The 18,462-nt window shown below is 49.3% G+C and overlaps 3 protein-coding genes across 3 annotated transcripts; 2 read left to right on the top strand and 1 right to left on the bottom strand.

Annotated features, from left to right (window-relative positions):
* Positions 1-171: 171 nt before the first annotated feature.
* Positions 172-7,865, bottom strand: SKA2 (spindle and kinetochore associated complex subunit 2). Its single transcript, XM_042830322.1, has 7 exons — positions 7,758-7,865; positions 3,878-3,967; positions 3,009-3,185; positions 2,662-2,748; positions 1,681-1,720; positions 1,116-1,248; positions 172-640 (listed from the first exon to the last, which is right to left on the bottom strand). The coding sequence occupies exons 1-7, from the start codon at positions 7,788-7,790 to the stop codon at positions 514-516; spliced, it is 687 nt and encodes a 228-aa protein (XP_042686256.1). The 5' UTR covers positions 7,791-7,865; the 3' UTR covers positions 172-513.
* A 302-nt stretch (positions 7,866-8,167) lies between these two features.
* Positions 8,168-12,796, top strand: PRR11 (proline rich 11). Its single transcript, XM_042830391.1, has 10 exons — positions 8,168-8,342; positions 8,560-8,813; positions 9,601-9,723; positions 9,982-10,245; positions 10,372-10,470; positions 10,933-11,042; positions 11,179-11,238; positions 11,325-11,418; positions 11,892-11,956; positions 12,297-12,796. The coding sequence occupies exons 1-10, from the start codon at positions 8,168-8,170 to the stop codon at positions 12,346-12,348; spliced, it is 1,296 nt and encodes a 431-aa protein (XP_042686325.1). The 3' UTR covers positions 12,349-12,796.
* Positions 12,797-12,996: 200 nt separating this feature from the next.
* Positions 12,997-18,288, top strand: SMG8 (SMG8 nonsense mediated mRNA decay factor). Its single transcript, XM_042830052.1, is given in 5 exon segments — positions 12,997-13,752; positions 13,754-14,654; positions 15,342-15,487; positions 15,833-16,708; positions 17,871-18,288. Coding segments are annotated over 5 exon segments (2,877 nt in total). The 3' UTR covers positions 18,069-18,288.
* Positions 18,289-18,462: the final 174 nt, after the last annotated feature.

Below are 18,462 nucleotides of genomic sequence, written 5' to 3'. Positions count from 1 at the left end.
AAATCGACGAACCAAACAACTGAGGGTGGTCAAAGGCAGCTCCGAGCACGGAGCCAGAACCTCCCGTCTGTGTGGGGCTGCGGTTGTGCCGGGGTGTACAAAAGGCAGCAAAGATAGGGGCAGGGCAGCAGTCACCCACACAGAAGCAGAGCAATGAGTGTGTGGACACGCTTTGCTTCCATCATTTATTTATTCAGGAATGTGAGTACAATGAAGTGGCCCGGGTTATTTGTCTCAAAAACCCGGCTCAGGAATGCAAGCAATCACATGGAAATGACACCTGGTTAACAGCGCTGTTCAAAAAACCGCACGGGCTGCAGTCGTGTAAACATCCATGGGGAAATGCCAACCTCAACGGGTTTCATTCTGCAGCTCTTCAAGTACCAGAAATAGCATTTGTGTACAGAAATATTAACAGCCTTCAGCAGCGTTCTGTAACTCCCAGCCACCAAACAGCCGTCAGTGACGCGGCCGAGGTGCTGTGTGCCCAGTGAGGGCGGACCAGGCCTTCATTTACACGACTAACTTAACATTGCCTTGTTTGTCAAGTTCCACAATAGCAAGCTCTTTCAAGATCCGTATCCTTGTGTCAGTGGCTCTCATGTTCATTTTGTTCATCTGTGAAATGCTCAGTGCCGCTCTGTAAGGCAAGAAAAGTGCTGAGCACAACGGGGCATGGAGCAGCAGGTCTGACAGAAAATGGCAAAAAAGCACTTCTTGTTTAAGGAAATATTTGTGCACGTGCTCTGCCATTCTCAACATTTATTCAAACTGTCATCAGCTTTTCCAGGCTGCATTAAACTGGAACAGTCACTTCCTGGCACAACTTCACGATACAGAATTCCTGCATCTAAAACTTCCTGACTGTTATCTCCTCACCAGAAAGAACACATCCAGTGAAAACAAGCATAAAAGTCATTTATATGCAAATGAACTCAGGGTTTTGTCTGACACTCTGTGCTGCACACCCACCCAGAAGGGTGCAGAGGAGCACGATGAAATGCCAGTTACTATAGAGCAGCAGGTGGTAAGTGAGCTGTTTCTGTTTCATTTGAAAATGCTGAATTTCTACACAGCATATACAATTCTTATTAATGAGTAGCTTTAAGTCTTACCTGTTCTTATTTACAACAAAGTGGTTAAATAAATCCCTGTACAAATTGTTCAAGTCTGCTAATTTAACGGTGCTTCTGATACTCCTTGGCACAGTCAGAAGTGTTTCTTCAGTCAGGGGTTTGAACTGTGACTCTAAAAAATTGCAAATAGAAGATAGTTGGTGCTTCAGAAATCAGGGCAAAGAATAAGGATACCTGCACTACTTATTAACAAAGCTCCCAAATGAGTCTAAAGGAGGAAGGAGAGGAGGAAGATACTCCCCCCAGACTATCGTTACTGCTACAGACACCGTGAAATATAATGGATTTAAGATCTGATGTGGATTTGAGATCTGATGTGCATTAATAGACGTGGTCTGTCAGACACCATTTGGAAAACAACAACAATAACAAAAATTCCTTTCTGTAAAGGATAAATGGATTAAACAAGGGTTATTTCTGTGGTAAAATAGTACACCATCTGCTTCCAGACCACAAACATAAGACAAAAACCCAACAAATCACAGACGCACACACACACACACACACACACAAAAACCAGCAGGAAGAATCTTCCACCACTCACCTTCAGCTGAGTCAGGGTCTACAGATTCTGAACAGAATGGCTAAAAATGAACAAAAAAATGTCAGGATTTCTTGTGAGTTTGGCTGAGAAATTAGGTTTTTTTTACAATTTCATTTCTGTGTGAGCTATTACGTCTTATTTGGATAACTGAGGATCTTGCAGCCACTGAAGCCAACAGCAGAACCTTAGGCATTGAACAAATCCTGGTTTCGAATAAAATGTGCTTAAAATGGAAACAGAAGGACTCAAATGCAAGTCAGACAGAACTCTTCAGCGTTCTCCTTTGCATTCCAGTGCAGATATTGCAAAAATCACTGCACGTGCAGAAAAGGAAAACAATGGCTTTCCTATTCCCAAACAACCTTCAGAGGCTGACAGTTCCAACAAGCAAAGGGAGCTGCATCAAACTTCAGCTAGAAATGCAGCCAAAAAATCCCCCCCAAATCTTCACTATTTTGCTGTTATTATGAGACCAAGACCAAATATTTGCAGATAATTATATTAAAATGTTGTGCTATAAATAGATATGGGAGAATATCCAACTTTTTAACAAGTGTTAGTTTAGATCTGTGTTCTACTGCAGTTAAAATACACTTAAATTATTGCTAGTCCCAAACTGCACTGAATTGAATCCATCACATTCTTCGCTGCCATCCAAAGTCTTCTTAAATAATGTATTAAAAAAACATTTCCCAAGGAAATAAACAAACAAACAAACAAACAAATTAAAAAAAAAAGAGAAACCAAGCAAACAAACAAGGAGAAAAGTCTTCTGTCTTAACAGTTTTTCCTCTCTAGGCAACTTAATGGGGAGAAATAACCAACTTAACCAGTCAACAACAGAAGAGAAAAAGTTTGTTAGGAACTTCAGCACCATTTCTGAAAAACTCTACTCAAGGTGTGAAGGTGCCAAAGCAGCCCTTCTGATGTCAACTGCTAGGGACTCAGCTTCTACAGTACCAGTGCTCTGTGCCTAATTACCTTTTCAACCAGTGATTCCATTTCTTTAGCAGTTTGGCAGCCTAACTGCTGTGCTGCAGCCTGTTCTTCTTCTGACAGAGGCAAGCGCTAGAAAACAAAGACATTTGTCATATGAGCCACTGACAGGACAACTTTAACTCCAAAAGTAAATACTACTGGCTTAACCACTGAGCAATGAATCAGTCTGGCTTCAATCTTATCTACATTTCTACTGCTACACTGTCTTATCTCCGAAGCATCCATGCATGCAATAGTTTCCAATTAAACTACCCATGTTACACAGAGGTTACACAAATGCCTGGTCATGTGGAGCACTGAGACCCAAGTTAGTGACATGGAAGCACTACCTGGAGATCAGTGCGTTGCTGCAGAGCCTGAACGATCCTCATGGTGTTCTCCAGAGCAGCACGGATGCCATTCATGGATTCTCTCTGCTCTAAGGAAACTTTTTCCAGCTGCACACATAACGTTTTGTAACGAGATTTCACCACGGAGAGTTCTTCCAAGAGAGCAACTGGGTTTTCCTATGTAGAAAGGAAAGGTCCATTTAAACTGTCCAATAAGAGAAAATACCTGGGCACGTGAGAATTAAAAGCATGAGATTAAGACCAACTCTTTACAATAAAAGGTGCAGCTGAGAGTATCTCTTTTTTTCACAGGCACAAATGGCAGATGCTGTCAATAAACCTGTACAACTCCATGGTTCCATAATGAATACAAGAGAAGCCTTTATTGTGACGACAAATATGATATGGCTTTTCTGATTTGGAAGAAGGTAGAGATTTTGGAATAGAAGGGTTGTATACCCAAGACTACATGTCACAATGCACATGGCAACAAGGGCTTTCTATGAGATTTTCACATGCTGCCATTTGCTGTTTCCCTCCCCAGCACTGTGCTCAGCACTGCTGACCAGCAGGCTCCTCTCTGCTCTCACAAAGAGGCTGCACTTCAGGAACCACCTCTAACATCAGGTGCTACCATTACTGCTAACCTTACTGCTCTCCTCTCAACATAAAACCCGGGAGAATTTCACTGTATCAGAGATGCACACTTTCTGCTCATTGCTGCAGCTCATATACCTTGGTGTACATGCAATAAACATCTTACAACTAGATGAACATTCACATAATTTCAGCTTAAGGAAAAATAACTATTTATTACCAATTTCACGTAGAATGCCATAAAATCTATTCATTTAATTTGAAAACACTACCTCTGCTGCTGGATTATCAGGAAGACTTTTCATTATCTCAAATTCCAGTCTGTGTTGAATATAATCCAGATCAGATTCTGCCTTCTGGAACTGAAACATTCAGGGTTAGCCACAATGTATTACAACCAAAACCCAAAGACCAACCTCAGCCACTTGCATACACTGTCTGTATTTCAGGAAGGCAGAAGACAACTGCCTGCATTGCAAAGGCTGATGTCTTTCCAGCCCCCCCTGCCCCTCCATGCAAACCTCTCAGGACAAAGCTGAGTCCTGCTGCAGGGGGAGCTCTCTCAGGGCACCACAACCATGCAGCTTTTTGAAACTGGTCTTCACAGCTTGCAGATGTTCCATTTGTTCTCCCCAGACACAAACATATTTACAGCAGTTTGTAAAGCTTTTTCTCAGTCAGCTGCTTTGCTTTTCAAACATTAAGAACTCTGCTAGCAAAACTGTAACACTTCATTATTTACACAGCAGAAACTAGGAAAAAAATCAGAGGAGTCGAGTGTAACAGATTTGGCTGTTAATTACATGAGGAGTTAATTCTCTCAGATGATTGTAGTGACTGTCACACATTCCATTATCCCCCACTAAAACAGACTGACAAACAGATAATACAGCTGATGACAACACATTGCTTTCCTTGGGATAAATAAGCCACCAGAGAATGATGCCACTGCCTGTATGCAGCCTGCTGACAGCATCAGTACTGCAACTGTAATCAGCAACTGTAACACCTCTGGAGACTTCAGGGGAAGGCATTCAGTGAAATCATTGGGGGGTTTTACAGTGACAGAACAGACTGATAAAAGTAAGTCAAAACTCTTGTAATTTACTTAGCTCAGTGTTGTTGTCACTAATTGTATCAAGCTTAACTCTGAAGTAATCAATACAACTTTTGTAAGGATCAAACTAAGGCTGTATTTGTGAAAGCTCCTTATTAACTACTGGGAATGCAGACAATGAATATGGATGGATTTCAACATTGTCCATGAAGATCTGTTCTTGAAATATTTCAGTATCGATCACGTGAGAACGCCAAGTGAATGATAAGCCATGAATGCTGTGCTGCTGCTGTCCCTCAGGACAGAAATGGGGACAGGAATGTGCTGTGTATCCATCCTGCAGCCCTGGCTTCACCCTTTGTGCTCAATGAAAACACGAGCGCAGGATCAGCATTCCTGCTTTCTCCTGAAACTATGCTAACTACAGAAGAGACAAAGGTTGCTATCAGCAATTTCAGAACATTTTTATAGGCCCAAGGATGTATTATCATCCACCTGCCTTTAGTTTATAACCGTTTATTTCTTGTAGTATTTATGTGACCATACACCTCCAAAACCCCAAGTGAAGGTTATGGGCTGTGCCCACCTGTATGACGAGTTCTGCACAGCAGTCACGTGGGAAATGCAGTTTCTGAGACATAGATGTGTAACTTACTCACAGGCTGAGAGGAAAGCAATACAAGTGGAGGCACCACGCACGCCATCGCTGCACGCTCTGCTTTCAGATGCTTTGACAATACTATTGCACTGCTAGCTGTGAAGTACAGTAGTGCAATAAAGTCAGAGCATTCGTTAGCAGCAATAATTCTCAACAAGCCAATACACCCAAAATATGTGTTGGAAAGAAGAAAGTTGAACCAGGTGGTGCTTGCTGTGGGTCGTGGACATTGGGTAAGGGAATTCACCAAATCCAATTTGAGAGTTGTTTTTCCAATCACCTCCAGTCTCAGACACAACAGCACTTATGGATGCAGCTCCATAGCAGGGAGCACTGCAGACAGCACTGCTGGCCAATGCCCTTTTAACATTGCACTGCTTTGTGTATGATCACTAGTAGTACAACATAAAAAGGGCGCTGGACAGACACCGCTCAGAGGAACAGGCAGGCTCACCCCTCTACCAATGGTAGCAGAAACCAAGTGAAAGGCTCTGAGTGCAGCACCTGCCCACTTCTCTACTTCTGCTAATTGTACTAAATGGACGTGTGCAGAATTTAAGTTCCTTTCAGTGCAGACTGCTGAAGTACGCACTGAAAAGCACTGCGAGTGAGTCAGCTTTACAGTTTCTTGCATAATAAATCTCACACTGTAAATGTTGTGGTTCATTCAACTCTTCGTGTTACTGTGCTTGAGTGCTGGGCTCCATTAACTGGAGGTGACCATTCACACTGCTTTGTAAGCTCCTACAAGATGGTTTATCCCTGGTTCCAAGAGGCTGAGGCGAAGCTCTGCACAAAACGTGTGTCAGAACCCCTGGGGAAATAAGAAGTGTTATTTCACCACACTTCTGTGGGGAGAGCCAACCTCATGGAAGGAAGAAGCAACAAGCGGAAGGGAAAGCAAGAAGTATCAGTGAACACAGAGGCCACTGTATATACATAAACTTATTGACAAAGAGTTATTACATTTCTGTAAGAAGTTTACATACAGGAAATCAGTTTCCAAATGGATTCCCCAAATGATTTTGGATAAAGACCCGGCTATAATCTCAAAACCACTATCATCCACTCTGTGTCCCTTCAGCGATGTTACTGCGTTATGATAAGAATTAAGAGACTATTATACTCGTTTTTCCTTTTCTTTAATTAGGAATTGAAACCAGTGCTATCAGAATTGGGGAACAGCAGGCAGGAATGGGCTGTGCTGCTTCTCTGTGTTTGTCTCTGCACTGAGATGTCCTTCTGCCATTCATGTGGAGCACCTTTCTGCTTTGTAGGTGCCTAATGCACAATTTCATAATAATTTTATGATAATTTATAATAACTATAAATGTTTGGGATTCCAAGAATTCCTGGAAGTTTCCACACAGAGAAAAGACACAAAGGAGTGCCGTGCTTGACAAGCAATTCCAATGAGAGCACTTAACTCGTGTAAGGAATGAAATGATCTCATTAAGCATCTACACGCATAAAATATTCCCAAAGGGCTTCAGATAGAGGAGAAAAAAAAACAAAAAAACCAAACGAGCTATGCATGTCACAAAACGACATGAAACAGAGCCAAAAAAAAAAAAAAAAAAGGTTTGGACACGAAAGTCGCCACAGAGAACTGCGGCTGAAGGGCTCGGCAGCCCTGAGGGTGTGAGAGGACACAGCACCGCCTTCCTTCGCTCTTCAACTTTCTTCCCGCTGCCGGAGGACGGGCAGCGTTACATAACGGCGCTGCGCCGCCGGGCCGCCTGAGAGCAGCGGAGCGCGGTGAGGGCCGGGACCGCAAGGCCGGGCGAGAAGCGGAGCCGAGGGGAGGCCGGGGCGCGGCGCCGCCTCAGCGCTGGGCGGGAAACCGCCGCCCCGCTCCCCCCTACGGCTGTGCGCGCCGATGGGAGCGGCCGTCCGGCCTCCACCCGTCGGCCCAGGTGTGAGCTGCGCCCCCCCACCGCTGACTGAAAATGGATTCGTCCGAGCGCGCCGCGCTCCACGCCCCCCCAACCCCTCCTCACGGGGCGGCGGGGAAATGGAGCGGCGCGGCCCAATCCCTCCGCGGGGCCTCCAACGGGCGGTGGTGCGGAGCGGATCGGAGCGCGGCTCCCCCCAGGTAGAGGGGAGTGGCGAGGCCCGGCCGCGGCGCTCAGGGCGGAACGGAGCGGCGCGGGGAACCCCGCCCCCCCGGGGTGTGGGGGGGCGGCGAACAGAACGGACCGGCCGAACCCGCCCGGGCCGGCGGCGGGCGGCGGCCGCCCCCTGAGGGCCGCGCCCCCGGCCTGCCCCTCCCGCGGGCTCCGCTCGGGGCCCGGCTCCGCTTGGCGGACCGCCGCTCTCCACCCTCGCGCCCCCGGCCGCGCCCGCGGCCCCTTCGCTCCCCTGGGCCGCGGCCCCGGAACTCTCCGAGCTGCGGCCGCCGCCCCCCGGCCCCGGCCCCGCCGCCTCCCGCGCTCACCATAGTCTCGAGCCTGGTAACCGCCGTCTCCATGTTGAATAGTTGACATTCCTCAGGCGGCGGCGGGGAGATGCCCACCCCCCGCCCCGCGGGGTGGGAGAGCCGGAGGCTCCGATTGGGCAGCTGTCACTCGGAGTTCCCTTCCCATTGGCTCGCGGCTGACAGAGGGCGCTCGCTATTGGGCGGGAAGGAATGTAAACCCGCTCTGAGGTAGAGGAGAGGCTATTGGTTGGTGGAAAGGCTGCAGGCGGTGAGTGGTTGGGGGAGGGAAGTCCGCGAGCCGCCATTGGGACAGAGTGGAATCCGGCTGCGATTGGATGGAGAAGAGGGTACTAGGCTGCTATTGGCGAGAAAGGGGAGCTCTGTGAGCTGCAGCCTATCGCAGCGCGGCGAGGGCGCGCCTTGATCCAATGGCGGAACGGAGCAGCGCCTGGCCCACGATTGGCCCTTTCTCCTCTCCCGTCGAGCTCGGGCCCGGTGGCCAATCAACGCGCGGCTGGCGGGGGCCGCGGGTGGAGGCGGCGGAGAACGGCGATGCCATTGGCTGCGCGCGGCGCGAGGAGCGGTTTGAATCGGCGGCGCCGGGCAGGAGGTGAGCGGACTGAGGGGAGTTGGGGGGGGGTTGTGCTGACAGACCACGCGGTAACGGACCGCCGGGCCTGGGGCCGCACCCGGCGGTCTGCAGGAGCGGGATGTCCCGCTGTGTGCCGTCACAGCGCCGTGAGAGGCGGCTGCGCCGTGTGTCAGCTGGGAGCGGCTCCGGTTGGGGCCGCGTTAACGGCTACCCCCTCCTTTACGGCAGCGATGGTGAAGCACAAACGGCGCCGCCGACGGCCGAGAGGCAAAACCAAAGCCGCCCCGCGGTCACAGCGCCTGGCGCCTCCTTGCGATTGCGGCGCTGCCGTCCGCCCCGCCTCGGCTCACCTTCCTCCGGTCGCTGCTGCAGCCCGGCCATCGCTCTGCCCGCTGCCTTTGCCCGCTGTGACACACGTGGTTCAGCCTTTGGCTGCGGTCGCGTCGCTGCTGTTGTGCTGGTGCCGCAGCGCCGTCGCACAGGTACGGTCCTCTGCTTCGTTGTGCTGCCCGCCCAGCTGCGGGGCTGAGCCGTAAGTACAGCCGTGTCCATTGCGGCACCTGAAGTACGGCTGTGTTGGATGCTGAAGGAAGGGAGCCTTAAACAGGAGGGGAGTCGACTCTTGGAAAGGGCGAATAACAGCAGGACAAGGGGAAATGGTTTGAAGTTGAGGGAGGGAAGATTGAGGTTGGATGTCAGGGGGAAGTTCTTCACGGAGAGAGTGGTGAGGTGCTGGAATAGCTGCCCAGAGAGGCTGCGGATGCCCCGTCCATCCCTGGAGGTGTTCAAGGCCAGGTTGGATGGGGCCCTGGGCAGCCTGGGCTGGTATGAAATGTGGAGGCTGGTGATCCTGCCTGCAGCAGGGGTTTGGAGCTTCATGATCCTTGAGGTCCCTTCAACCCGGACCATTCTGTGATTCTGTAACATCTTCAAATACCTGAAAGATTTATGTTAAATGTGTGAAATGGAGCTTTTGTATTGCAGCATCAAGAGGATTTGCAATGTCTGAAGGCACTGCCTTTCTTTAGTAACAGAGATGACTGCTCACATTTTATGTGAATCAAGCTTTAGAATTCATAAACGGAGTGAGAAGGTCTGTTTGAGAAAATCACTCCTTGGGTTCCTGCTGTTTGGTGAAACTGTGTATCTTAATGCTGTGTGTTCTGCTGGCCTCGGTGAGAACTTTGCGCTGGAACTGCCGACAGTGATCAGAGCTCTCTGGAAATGCAACTTAGTGAAAATATTCATGCGGTTTCTCTTTATTTCTAGAGTTTCACGGTGGTTAAAGAGGTGATATTTCCATCACAAGTCTACTTAAGGGAGCTAAGTGCATTCAAAGAGCAGCTGGAAAAGCTGGAAACTGAATTTTCTAGACTACAAGGAATACTGCAGGTCAGTCTCAATCCCAGTGGGGCAGGGTGGTGGTTTTTTGTGTCAGTGAGGAGGAAATCAGGATTTCACTGCAGAGTGTTTCATCTCTCCGCATACAGCATTGCTAAGCTGCAGTTACTTAATGGCAAAATGGAGCTGGTTGTCCAGTGAGACCTCCTACCTCTTTCTGGATCAACTGAAGCCAGAATCTCCTTTCTCAAAAAATTGCATATGCTTTTAGCTGTGGCTTTAATATTCTTTTATTTCTGTTGTTTTCAGAAGAGTGGAATTACGACTTTGTCTGCAGAAAGCTCTCACTGTCAGAGGTGCAGTAAAACAGTTCTGGGTGCTCCTGTAGAAGTGCAGCCAAACCCTCCATCATCAGTTCCTGGGCCTCCTGCAGTGCAGCTGCAGCCTACAGCTGTGCCGCCTCCTCCTCTTCCTCCTCCTCCTCCTCCTCCTCCCCCTCCACCTCTGCCACCACCAAAACTGCCTGCAGCACCTCTCCTCCTCAAACGTGGCAACGGCTCTAAAGCACTGCTGGTAAGGATTGAGGTGATTCTTCTACTCATGGCTGAGTTCTTTTGTGGGTTCATTGGGAACAAATCTTTGTGAACGAGCAGCCCCTTGCTGATCCTCATCTCCCTTCCAACCATGTTTTGTTCTTAGGAGCCATCGGTAAAAAAAGATGCACCGATGCACATCACTCTCAAAGATCTCCTGAATGTAAAGCTAAGGAAGACAGACAGCAGCCTGAAAACAAACAAGGTGAACCAGAGGACATGTGGATAATGGTGCACTGGGGCCAACTGTGCTTGTTTTGCAGTTTTTTTGCAGTGCTTGTTTTGGCCCCTCAGAGAATTCTTCAAGAAATTAACTATTTCAAAATCTCAGTGATCAGCTCTAAGGAATCCTAATTGTGTGTGTTGGCACTGGAAATGAACAAATTAAATGACTAGTGCCAATGTCAGCTCCCGTGCAGCACAGCTCTTCTGATTTTAGATGAAGGGCTTTACAGTATCAATATATTTTGCAGTTTCTGGAGGTCTTGTTTGCACTTGTTTGTTTTTAAACAAATAGAAGTTTATCCAAGACAAATTAAAATCATCATTCAAAAATGCATGAAAGCCATAAATCACTGAAATCTTTCAGGATGTGAATCTGAAATGGATCTGTGATCAGTGAGGCCTTCTAAAGTTTATCTGTGGTAACATTATTTTCTGTCTTCAGGCAGGATCCCCAGAGAGGACACGCAGGGCATTGATTACAGTCTCTGATTTACAGAGTGTTAATCTGAGATCCAAATCCAAGCCATCAGCTCACATTACAAGCTCCTTAACGTAAGATGCTTTCATTCTTTCTTCAGTATTACATTCTGCCCTTCAAAATACATCTTTCTGTTCAGAACAATGATGAACACTTTACACAGTGGAAGCAGTTTCATTTAAACCTGTTTGTTTTGTTTTCTTACAATAGAACCCCACCTAAAAACCAGTTAGATCTTCGGAAACATCTTAAGAAAGTCAATATACAAAGGTAAGCTGCACTCTGTTCTCTTGCTTTGTTATTCTAAATAAAATCAGAGAACTAATCCCAATTGCCCTCATTTCCAACCTTTTCAGAAGTCCTGGTGGCACTCCACTAAATAAAGAAAACACTGAATGTGGGACTGGGCTGACACCCATTATGACACAGGCACTGCGGCGCAAATTCCAGGCAAGTCACGATGTCTGTCTTTTTGGAACGAGGAGCTGGCTTTAAAATCCATGCAGTTTCATATGGATTTTTTTCCTGCAGTGCAGTGGTATCAGTGCCCAGTCCATAACTATCGCCCCAGCGTGCTCATTGCCCACAGATAAAGGTGTTTGTTCTATCACTCCCATTTTATTGGTGAGGAAACTGCAGAAGGCGAGTGGTGTTGCCCCTCTTCCAGCAGGCGATCTGAACTGGCTAAGGACAAAAATGGCTTTCTTTATCACCATTCCAGTATTGTCAGCACTATCTCTAAGATCAGAGATCTATCTGGGTACCAGGAGAACAGAACCTGAGGATTCATCATAACTTCTACCTTAAGGATTGGCAGCATCTGTTCTCTTTTATGAAACATCAGTTAAGAATCGCATTTTGTCTCAGTAGCAATTAGTACCAAGCTCACATCCCAAGGTCTGACCCAGCTCTTGTGTTAACAGATGGCACATCCGAAGAGCCCCTCACCGGCCCGGCTGAGCGCTGCCAGCACCTTTGATGAGCACAAGTAAGGTTTACACAGCAATGTGTTTTCATTAATGGTCAGGGAGCTCATTGGATCACATTTTAATGTCACTGAGGCACAGTGAATGTGTGTGAGCGCATTTAGGAAGGGGGCATTCTGAAAACACTTTATCCAAAGTTTGCCCTTTTTAAAGGCAACGTCTTTCCACTGTGTCTCAATCTGGTTTTGTATTTTGTAAGACAAAATGAGGTTTTCTCAGTATTTTAATACCTGGCTGCTGCTGAAACAGGGACTGTTGTTCCTGGTGCTGATTCTGCTTGTAATATACGTGTGTTTGTTTATGGAAATTCAGTATTTTTTATAACAAGACTGATCTTGACAGCAATTGCACAAATTCCAAGCAAAGCAGCAGTTATGCCCTCTGGTGCTCCTGAAGTGAACGTTTACAGTCTTCCACAAACAATTACATGGTTAAAAGCACATGAGACAACTGCAATAGGTATCGCTTTGGGGCCAGATGAGGTCACCTCTGCTATTAAAGGCTGCACTGCTTGGAGGCGGGCAGCTGAACGCTCCCAGGGCACAGCAACGGAGCTCACTGCCCAGCGTGGACACGGCGTGGCCTTGGGACAGAGCCCTGCTTTACAAGGACTGGGTTTCAGCCGCACTCGGGCCGCTTTCCCAGAGCTTGGCCATGCATCTTGCATGGCTTCTGCCACTGGAGCATCATCCCAGAGCTTCGTGGGAGGAGGAAGAGCAGCGGGGCCGTCCTGGGATCGGGGATGCTCTGCAGGCAGTTCTGAGACCACCCTATGATGAAGCGCTGCCTGACACTCCGCTCCTGCACTGCTTGTGGAATAAACTCAGCTCGTTTCAAACCGACTGAACGCGCGTTAAGCTGAGCTCAATGCCCCCGCCGTCACCGCGGCTCGTTGCTCAATACGCGCGCTTCAATCGCCGCGCGTTCAATGCTCGCAGTGCCCGGGGCGGGGCGGCGCAGGCGCGGCGTTGGCGCAGGCGCGGGGCCGGGCGGAGCGATGGCGGGGCAAATCGCGGGGCCGATGGCGGGGCCGGGAGGAGCGATGGCGGGGCCGGTGAGCCTGCGGGAGCTGCTGTTGGCTGGCAGCGAGGCGAGCGGAGCGGCGGCGGGGCCGGGCGCGGCGGCGGCTCCAGGAGAGGAGGAGGTGTGCGTGGTGGGCATCTTCGGCAAAACCGCGCTGCAGCTGTGCTCGGAGAAAGCGGCCCTGGTGAGCACCGTGTGCGACCGGCAGGTGTTTCCCCTCTTCGAGAGGGAGGAGGCCGAGGAGGCGGGAGGCGGCGCGGGGAGGGAGGGCGAGGCGGCCGGCAGGGACTACAACCATCTGCAGGCGTACTACAGCCAGGAGAGCCGCGTGCTGTACCTGGTGCTCACCTCCATCTGCGATACGCCGCAGCTGCTGCGGGCGTGCGGGGACCTGGCGGCGGCCGAGAGCCGGGAGAACGGCCCCGGGGTGCCGCTGCCCCACGCCGAAGCGCACGAGTTCTGGAAGCACCAGGAGAAACTGCACTGCCTCAGCCTCCTCTATCTCTTCTCCGTGTGCCACATCCTGCTGTTGGTGCACCCCACCTGCTCCTTCGACATCACCTACGACCGCGTCTTCAGGGCGCTGGATGGGCTGCGGCAGAAGGTGCTGCCCTCCCTGAAGGCTGCCATCAAGGACTGCCCCGTGGGCAAGGAGTGGAAGCTGAACTGCAGGCCCTGCCCGCCGCGCCTGCTTTTCCTCTTCCAGCTCAACGGGGCCCTGAAGGTGGATCCCCCCCCGGGCAGGGGCCAGGACCCCTGCGGCCACCTGGAAAAGCCCCCCCCCCAAGAAGCACTCCCCCAAGAGGAGGCTGCAGCACGCCCTGGAGGACCAGATCTACCGTATCTTCCGCAAGAGCAGGGTGCTGACCAACCAGAGCATCAACTGCCTGTTCACCGTGCCTGCTAACCAGGCCTTTGTGTACATCGTGGCCGGAGGGGCGCAGGACGGGGAGGATCCCGTGGCCATGCTTCTCGATCAGCTCAGGAGCAACTGCACCATGAGGGAGACGGACTCCCTGCTGGCTCCCACCCTGTCGGGACCCCGGAGGTACCAGATGATGCGTCATGGCAGGCAGCAGCTCTCCTTCTATGCAGAAAGCAGCAGCAGCAGCTCCAGTTCCTCAGGGCAGCTGGTGGACTGTACCCTGAAGGAGTTCTTGTGGCAGCATGTGGAGCTGGTGCTCAGCAAGAAGGGCTTCGATGACAGCGTGGGGAGGAACCCGCAGCCCTCTCACTTTGAGCTCCCGACCTACCAGAAGTGGGTTGCTGCAGCTCTAAAGCTGTACGAAGTGACCATCGAAGGCAAAGATGACGACCCGACTTCACTCACTGGTGAACTGAGCTCAAAAATCATGAGCAGCATCAAAGTTCTGGAAGGCTATTTAGATATAGACACCAAGTTCTCCGAAAACCGTTGCCAGAAAGCCCTTCCCATGGCCCACAGTGCCTATCAGTCCAACCTGCCCCACAATTACACCATGACAGTCCATAAGAACCAGCTGGCCCAGGCCTTGCGAGTGTACAGCCAGCACGCCCGCGGCCCGGCCTTCCATAAGTATGCCATGCAGCTGAATGAGGACTGCTACAAGTTCTGGAGCAACGGGCACCAGCTTTGTGAGGAACGAAGTTTAACTGACCAGCACTGCGTGCACAAGTTTCATTTGCTCCCCAAAGCAGGTAAAGAAACTCATTTGTGATTGTTTCTCTCTGCTTAATTTTGTACCTCTTTTAAAATGCCTTTAGCTTCAGTGACCAGTTTGGGCCCTGTGTTCTGAGCAGTGTGTTGCAGATAGTGGGAGCACACACAGTGCGATTGCAATGCACAGGACCAGGGTATAGAAGGAACTATAGGTGGTAAGGCCTTGTTTCATGCTGTCAGTGTCACATAGGCATTCTCACTCTCAACTATTCTCACGTCCTTATGCCTTTGCGTCCTCTGAATTCTATTTAAAACAGACACCACGGCTCCACTCACATGAAGTAAAGTTTAGGAGCAAGCCTGCTCAGTGATAACTTTGATTGTGCGTTGCTAATTGGAGGTGTTAAACTTGAGCTCTTCTAACAAGAGATACAGGGGATAAAAAAGTTCTTTGCCCTCTGCCTCCTTTTACCCAGCTTGACTGAGTGCAATCAAGGGATGGAAACTGAGATATAAGTGTTGCAGGCAGAAGAACTACTTATGTCTTGTAAGAAGCTTCTAAAAGCAAAGACAGTACAGTTTAGAGGTGTAATCTACACTGGAATTTTGTATACAAGAGGGGAAAGAGAAAAGGAGTTACTGGTTTTGTTAGGTAAATAGCAAGGAAGAGAATCAAAGAGTCTCTAGAAATAGGGAGCGTTTTATCTGATTGGTTTTGCTTCTAGGGGAAAAGCCAGAAGCAGACAGAAATCCCCCAATCCTGTACCACAACAGCCGGGCTCGTTCCACTGGTGCCTGTAACTGTGGAAGAAAACAAGCTCCTCGTGATGACCCCTTTGACATCAAAGCAGCTAATTACGACTTCTACCAGGTAATTATTGAGTCTCTATTTTTGCTTCACGGGGTGTTTTTGCATCATCAACACAGTCTGTTTTCGGAAAGGACCACAAATCAATGTCCTCTTAACCTTATCAACCTGTAAATGTTGCTTAGGGAAAACGTGCCTGGAAGCACGATGGGCTGAGGGGGCAATTAAAGTCTTCTCCACTGCATGCTAATTGCTAAATCCATCCTGCTCAGACTGTCCTCCATTTGCTGTTTTGATTCTCACATAGCACAGATCTCTTGAGCCTGAATTGTACCTTCTGAACGGTCTGGCTGAACTCTCCCGTGCCAGTGACAAGTTGGAAAGTTAACCACGTTTTGTTTTTCGTAGCTGCTGGAAGAAAAATGCTGCGGGAAACTGGAGCACATCAATTTTCCCATATTTCAGCCAAGCACACCTGATCCAGCACCTGCAAGGGATGAGGCATCGCCTGCCCCTCCAGAGGGTGAAATTGAGAAACTTAAAGAGAAAGAACCTCAGACTCAGGGCGAAAGCACAGGTCTGAGCTTAGCCCTCAGCCTGGGTCAGTCAACGGGCAGCTTGGGCACTTACCCACCAGATGCCCAGGGAGGAGGGGACAATGCAGAAGGTCAGGGGCAGAGTGGGGAATCCAAAAGCGAGAAAAGGCCGAGCCTGGTGGATCGCCAGGCATCCACTGTCGAGTACCTCCCTGGGATGCTCCATTCCAATTGCCCCAAAGGCCTTCTGCCAAAGTTCTCCAGTTGGTCACTGGTTAAGCTGGGGCCTGCTAAGGCTTATAACTTCCACACAGGCCTGGACCAGCAAGGCTTCATCCCAGGAACAAACTACTTAATGCCTTGGGATATTGTCATCAGGACAAGAGCTGAGGACGAAGGAGACTTAGATACCAATTCCTGGCCCGCTCCTAACAAGGCTATTCCTGCCAAAAGAAGTGCAGTGGTGATGGGAAGAGGAAGACGGAGAGATGACATAGCTCGAGCTTTTGTAGGGTTTGAATATGAAGATGCACGTGGAAGGAGGTTCATGTGTTCAGGGCCTGATAAGGTCATGAAAGTGATGGGAGGGGGGCCGAAGGAGTCCGCCATCAAAGCCCTCAATTCTGACATGCCGCTCTACATCCTGTCCTCGACTCAGGGGCGGGGACTCAAGCCCCATTATGCTCAGTTCATGAGACTTTTTGTGGTGGTTCCCGATGCTCCGCTGCAAATAACACTGACACCTCAGGTAAGAAATGGAATCTGTTACCTGTAGAGCAAAGGTTGAGTGCTGAAGCATAAATTGCAGGGCCAGAGGGCACAAAGTGGGAGCCAGAGGGTGCTGGGGATTTTTCCCTGAGTTGGAAAAGTTCCTTAATGCTGACAATGGAACTCACTTCTATGATGGGATACATTTAACTACTCACATAGGAACCTGTTTCTGTTAGAAGTTAAGGAAGGGTGCTAATTGAGACTTGACTCAACACCAGAATTCCAGCAGTAATATAAAAGCATGCAGTTTAGCTTAGTGGATACTTAATTATGTTCTTGTCCTCCTGTCTCACTCATTTCTGATGTTTTTGTGAAAGCCACCAGACTCCACAGGGAGCATTTCAAGTTTATCCTTTTAGAGGAAGGTGGAATGAAGTGGAAGCAAGGAGATGCAGTAAGCGATGTGTCAGCTTTGAAACTCAGGCAAGAACTGAAGGCTCTGATTCTGCTGGCACCATTTTGTTGCTTATTCCCAGCTTGCATCCATATGATACCTTATAACTTCTAAAAGTGTAAAAATATTTGGAAAATTTGCTATGCTATGCATTGTAAGTTCCATGCATCAGTTCCTCGTGTGAATAAGGCTTTCTCAGTTTTCTAATATAGCTATAGATGACCTAGAGTAAGTGCTGCTGACATCCTTCACTTGGCTTTCAGTAACAGCACAGGTGTCTCTGTGCCACAGCATTGAAGTCCCATTAATGTGGTGATTAGTGCTGCCTGGAGGGAGGTGGGCTTGTGGTTTATTGAGAGCTGCAGCCTTAAATCCAGCATCTTGCCTATGGTGGAAGCCTATGGATGGCTCACAGAAGTGAGGCACAGTGGTTTCCTGCAGCCTGCTCAAGTGGATGAGATCCTGACTGTAGGCAAGATCAGTAGACTTCCTTGGATTCATTTGGCTCTTAAGTCTTCATTTTTCACGCAGAGGAACAGGTTGCCCAAGGAGGCTGTGGATGCCACATCCCTGGAGGCATTCAAGGCCAGGCTGGATGTGGCTGTGGGCAGCCTGGTCTGCTGGTTGGTGACCCTGCACACAGCAGGAGGTTGGAACCAGATAATCGTTGGGGTCCTTTTCAACCCGGGCCATTCTATGATTCTGATGGTGATTGACGATCTACTCATTTGCTTCTTCTTCTCAGGTTCAACCTGGGCCACCACCTTGCCCTGTGTTCTACCCTGAGAAGCAGGAAATCACGCTTCCATCGGACGGGCTGTGGGTGCTCAGGTTTCCCTATGCATACGTGACGGAGCGTGGGCCGTGCTTTCCTCCAAAGGAAAGCCAACAACTGATGAGTTACAAAGTTCTCCGAGGAATACTGAAAGCAATGACTCAGTAAGGAGTGCTCTGGGAAATGGGTTTGAGTTTAAAAAGATGGTCCCGATCCAAATTATGGATTAAGATTCGTGGGTATCGCTGATTTTGTGACTCCCACTGCGTTTCGCAGGAACACAGAACTGGAAGTAAAGGCAAAGTGAAGAAGGCAATCCAAGAAAACAGTGATTTTTCTTCTGTTTATTCAGGTTTTGTATGTAAAAAATAAAAGCTGGTTATCACAATACACTGAGCCTGTACTACTGATGTTTGGGTGATAATGCTTCTCCCTCTTTCTAATACTTATTAGGGGGTGATGAAGCATGGAACAGGTTGCCCAAGGAGGCTGTGGATGCCCCATTCCTGGAGGCGTTCAAGGCCAGGCTGGATGTGGCTGTGGGCAACCTGGTCTGCTGGTT

The sequence above is a fragment of the Centrocercus urophasianus genome, unplaced genomic scaffold (assembly GCF_019232065.1).
Source record: "Centrocercus urophasianus isolate 14NV4802_14NV808 unplaced genomic scaffold, USGS_Curo_1.0 seq_33, whole genome shotgun sequence".
In the NCBI taxonomy this organism is placed as follows: domain Eukaryota; kingdom Metazoa; phylum Chordata; class Aves; order Galliformes; family Phasianidae; genus Centrocercus; species Centrocercus urophasianus.
The sequence above is the reverse complement of the archived record's forward strand: the minus strand, read 5'-3'. Positions and strand labels throughout refer to the sequence as shown.

Excerpts from the sequence above, each read along its gene's own strand:
- PRR11 (XM_042830391.1), top strand. The coding sequence starts at position 8,168 with ATGGCGGAACGGAGCAGCGCCTGGCCCACGATTGGCCCTTTCTCCTCT. Across the intron at positions 11,239-11,324 it reads AAGAAAGTCAATATACAAAG|AAGTCCTGGTGGCACTCCAC; the intron begins GTAAGCTGCACT and ends CAACCTTTTCAG. Across the intron at positions 11,419-11,891 it reads CACTGCGGCGCAAATTCCAG|ATGGCACATCCGAAGAGCCC; the intron begins GCAAGTCACGAT and ends TTGTGTTAACAG.
- SKA2 (XM_042830322.1), bottom strand. The coding sequence starts at position 7,790 with ATGGAGACGGCGGTTACCAGGCTCGAGACTATG. Across the intron at positions 3,968-7,757 it reads TTACCAGGCTCGAGACTATG|TTCCAGAAGGCAGAATCTGA; the intron begins GTGAGCGCGGGA and ends TGAATGTTTCAG. Across the intron at positions 2,749-3,008 it reads AGCAACGCACTGATCTCCAG|CGCTTGCCTCTGTCAGAAGA; the intron begins GTAGTGCTTCCA and ends TTTGTTTTCTAG.